At 43.5% G+C, this 4008-nt stretch overlaps 1 protein-coding gene across 1 annotated transcript; it reads right to left on the minus strand.

Annotated features, from left to right (window-relative positions):
• Nucleotides 1-1112: 1112 nt before the first annotated feature.
• LOC119484441 lies at nucleotides 1113-3369 on the minus strand. Its single transcript, XM_037763249.1, has 3 exons — nucleotides 2863-3369; nucleotides 2187-2459; nucleotides 1113-1466 (listed from the first exon to the last, which is right to left on the minus strand). Exons 1-3 carry the CDS (start codon nucleotides 3344-3346, stop codon nucleotides 1240-1242), a joined length of 984 nt encoding a protein of 327 aa, XP_037619177.1. The 5' UTR covers nucleotides 3347-3369; the 3' UTR covers nucleotides 1113-1239.
• Between the last annotated feature and the right edge of the window lie 639 nt (nucleotides 3370-4008).

Below are 4008 nucleotides of genomic sequence, written 5' to 3' on the forward strand. Positions count from 1 at the left end.
TGAATATGTCAGTCATAGTAGCACCACAATGAAAATCTGCATGTAAATAAACAAGACTTCTGTTTGCTGTTAACTTGTGTTTTAGTAACACAATACATGAACATCATGTACAAACATGCCACAGCTCAAATACATGAACATCGTGTACAAACAACCCAAAGCTCAAATACATGAACATCATGTAAGTCCTCTTTACAAAAATTAAAATTGAAAAAAAATATACTGTTTAGTACCTGGCGGACAAAACAATGATTTGATAAAACAATGGTTCAACCAGACTTACATTTCTGCAGAGCGCCCAAAGAAAACGTGATTCCAAAATATTTAGAACCCAATTGCACCGTTAAAGGGACTATTTGTAACTTTCATAAATGCTTGTTAACAGCGACACCTGTGTCCGTTAAGTCAACTAAAGTCAGCGTCCTGTTGCTCGCGCTTGCTCGCTCTAAATAGACATGAACGAGCATCGCTCAAAACAGTGAGGCGACACACGTCAGCTAAAAGCACAATATCACTCTATATTTCAGCTGCTTGGCAGTAATGTTAGCTGACCAGACGAAGGTCTCTCCATGAATCAATGCTGATCCTAATGTTGGCTTTTCCTGCCTCAGCCCCCGGTGTCTCCCTCTACAGAGGGAGACACCGGAGACTGAGCAGGAAAAGCGTGTCGGTGACGGAGCTCCGCAGATAGACATGTTATCGCCTCCCTGACCGGGTGCCGGTGTCTCCCGACTGTACCTGCAGGGAGACACCGGCACCCGGTCGGAGGCGATAACATGTCTATCTGCGGAACTCCGTCACTTCACAAGGCACGGGAAATCTCTGTTGGTCTGGAGGAGCTGCAGCAGTTATTTCAGCACAAACGTCCATTGGACATTCACTAGATATTCTCAGAGCTAAACTAACTCTTCTGCAGTGTGGAGTGAGCGCGCATTCACGTCTAGAGATGGAGCGAGACAACGAGGACGCGCGCGGTGTGTCTGAGTGAAGGCAAGCAGAGGAGACGAGGCTCTGGCCACACGTGAGCGTGCATGTGCGAGCGTGCATGTGCGAGCGCGCATGTGTCCCGACCCTGTTCATTTATATGCTTAAAAAGTTACAAACAGTCCCTTTAATCTACAGTATGTTAAAATAGGCATTATTGAAGGAGAGAAGAAAAACATCAATATAACAGGAGACCCTAAACAAGAGCAATGAGCAAAATGCATAAATTGACATTGAATTGAAAAGCATCAATAGCTATTCCTGAGCACAAGCCTTTCTCTTTAAGGCAGTGATTCGATTTCTGACATAATTTTTCACTCCAGTCCAGTTTCTGTCTTTCAGCGCATAAGGTTCCGCGTTGATACACTGTATGCAGTCATTCTTTTGAGGTAGCTTGCATTTGTGGATGAAGCGCATCATGTGTCTTTCAACTGCACGTACCTCATTGTCTTCCCACTTACGTCTGGAGTTACCTCGGTTGTCTGTGAAGAAAAGAGAGAGGGGGTGTCAATATCGCATTACTCAAAGCATTTTTTGTAATCTACCCAAAACAAAGTTCACAACCTCTGCTTTCTTTTTCAGTTCAATTCACTTTTATATAGTGTCAAATCATAACAGAAGTTGTCTCAAGACCTTTTTCATATAGAGCAGCTCTAGAACTTACTTATACGTATTATTTACAGAGACCCAACAACAGATCCCCCATGAGCATGCACTGGTGCAACAGTTGCAAGAAAAAACGGGTAGAAATCTTGGGCAGAACCAGGGTGGGCGGCCATCTGCCTCGACCACCTTTTAGCACTACTGTTCAAAGTGCAAGGACGTCACCAAGGTCATCCATATGACTGCGGTGCAGAATCTGGCATAATGCCCTTCTTTAGGCTAAAACTGGATTGTACTGAACACATTACTGTCACTAGGTAAGGATACATTATTAATCCTATTCATCCTAATCTGTCATATCAGTGATCAGATATTAGTGATCAGTATGTTTTTAGTATGCCCATTTATCATTTAGTAGCCTCTGTAAGGGCTAGGTATTATTCCGGTGTAGGACCAGGTGTATATTTACCGTCTGTAAATGATGTATCTCCCAAAAAAAAGGTTGATCAAGCAGGAGGAACCAGGGAGCAACTAGTCGCAGATACCAACTTTCTCCCGTTAAAGAAGACCTAACCCAAGCCAAAACAATATTTTCCTACCTTTATTGAGAGGAGCTCTGGAAGAAGTGGTCGGAAGACGAGATGTAGTCTCTGGTGCCTCATGGCTGCCTTCGCCTTTTGCCTCATGGTCATCTTCGCCTGTTGCCTCATGGTCGTCTTCGCCTGTTGCCTCATGGTCGTCTTCGCCTGTTTCCTCATGGTCATCTTCACCTGTTGCCTCATGGTCGTCTTCACTTGTTGCCTCAGTGGACGACTCATCCGGCTCATCCTCATCACTTGACACATCCTGATCTTGTGAGGAATCAACTTTTTCTGAAGAGAAAATATGAGAAGAGAAAAAAAGGTACAGCCCCAGCAATTGTAGAAATCCAACATGTCTATTCTGAATGGATTGCCCACATTATTGCAGTTGCACAATAATCAAAATAATTTGGTATATAAATGTTATACATAACATGAACATACACAACATCTTCTATGGGGAAAAAAATGGGAACAATACTTAATCTGTTTCAATTTGGAGAAATGCAAATGTACAGTTTGTTAGGTTGATATGGTTCTTTATGTCTAGACTTAAATTACCAAACACAGCATAAAGGGTACCGTACTGCTATAACAAGTACTGATGATGCATTTCTCATGAGACAATAACCATGGGTTGCCCCAGCATCTGAACTATAATATACCAATATACACTCATACAGTATATCCATACCTTCAGGGTCAATCTCGATGTCATCAAGGGTTTGACCTTTATACTGTGAGAGAGTCCCCTTCTCCACTGCCAAAAGCACTTTGCTCATTTTGGCGAGCTGAAGGGTTCCCTGGGGCAGGCGGTAGTACTGTCTGTGTACGCGAATGTCATGACCCAGAAAGTCTGCAAATTGGTCTGCTTCATTTTCTTGAAGATTAAGTACCTGAGACATTGTTGCTATGTGCTTTCGGAGCCTTGTTGAGGTTAAGACCTCGGGATGTTTGGCACCACTCTCCCTTGCAAACTTTTTGATGCATTCTCCTCCTTTGTAAGCTGATAATGCTCCTGGTCTACCGAACATGTAGATGTTCTCTTTGGAGACTCCGCACACCTCACGAGTGCCAGCTAGGAGCTCCATAGCTGAGACCATTGATGGTTTTAGGAGCACAGGGACTCCTCTTCCTCGTTTTCCCCTGATTTCTACTCTGGTGAAGAAATCACACATCTTGTTCTCAAGTGGGGTAAGACATACGGCCATGTCCTCATTGAGTTCGGACTTTTTCCTTGCTTCAAAAGTGGCCAACTCCATTCTTGACACCTCTCCTTCTCTTCTTCTGTTGAAAATGATTAGCTGAGCAAGTGTCACTTTGGCAAGTGCTGCATAGTTGTTTGCAGAGGGACACAGTCTCAGCATTCTATCAGCAATGAGTTTAACATTTTCCATGTGAGAGTCCAAACGTTTGACGTCTTCAGTGAAAGGTAGAATCTGTGGTGCATTCCACTTTGACTCTCTCAGAGTAGTTGTTGCGCCTCCTGTAATTAATCCCTTCCATCTGAATTTTGTAATGGTTTTGAATTCTTGAGCAAATTGCACAAGGCTCCAGTCTCTGTTGACTGTGGACAAGTTATCACTTTCTATAAGCTCAGAGATTATACCCAGACTGTTGCCAATTTTTAGGCTTAAGGAAGGTGCGCGGAATGTGTTGTTCTCTGGGTTGTACCCAGCCAACTCTCTCACTGCAGATATCACATGATTGCAATTTGCAGGATTGATGAGTTCCTCTGCCTTCCGGATAGGAGTATTCTTCTGAGCCACTAGAAGTAGTCGCCCAAGTTCTCGAAGTCTTTGCCTTATGTAGTCATGTCTGTTCTTTCTTGACCCGTTTA

The sequence above is a fragment of the Sebastes umbrosus genome, unplaced genomic scaffold (genome assembly GCF_015220745.1).
Source record: "Sebastes umbrosus isolate fSebUmb1 unplaced genomic scaffold, fSebUmb1.pri scaffold_227_arrow_ctg1, whole genome shotgun sequence".
Lineage (NCBI taxonomy): Eukaryota > Metazoa > Chordata > Actinopteri > Perciformes > Sebastidae > Sebastes > Sebastes umbrosus.

Excerpts from the sequence above, each read along its gene's own strand:
- LOC119484441 (XM_037763249.1), bottom strand. The coding sequence starts at position 3,346 with ATGTGTGATTTCTTCACCAGAGTAGAAATCAGGGGAAAACGAGGAAGA. Across the intron at positions 2,460-2,862 it reads CATCGAGATTGACCCTGAAG|AAAAAGTTGATTCCTCACAA; the intron begins GTATGGATATAC and ends TTTTCTCTTCAG. Across the intron at positions 1,467-2,186 it reads CAGAGCTCCTCTCAATAAAG|ACAACCGAGGTAACTCCAGA; the intron begins GTAGGAAAATAT and ends TTTTCTTCACAG.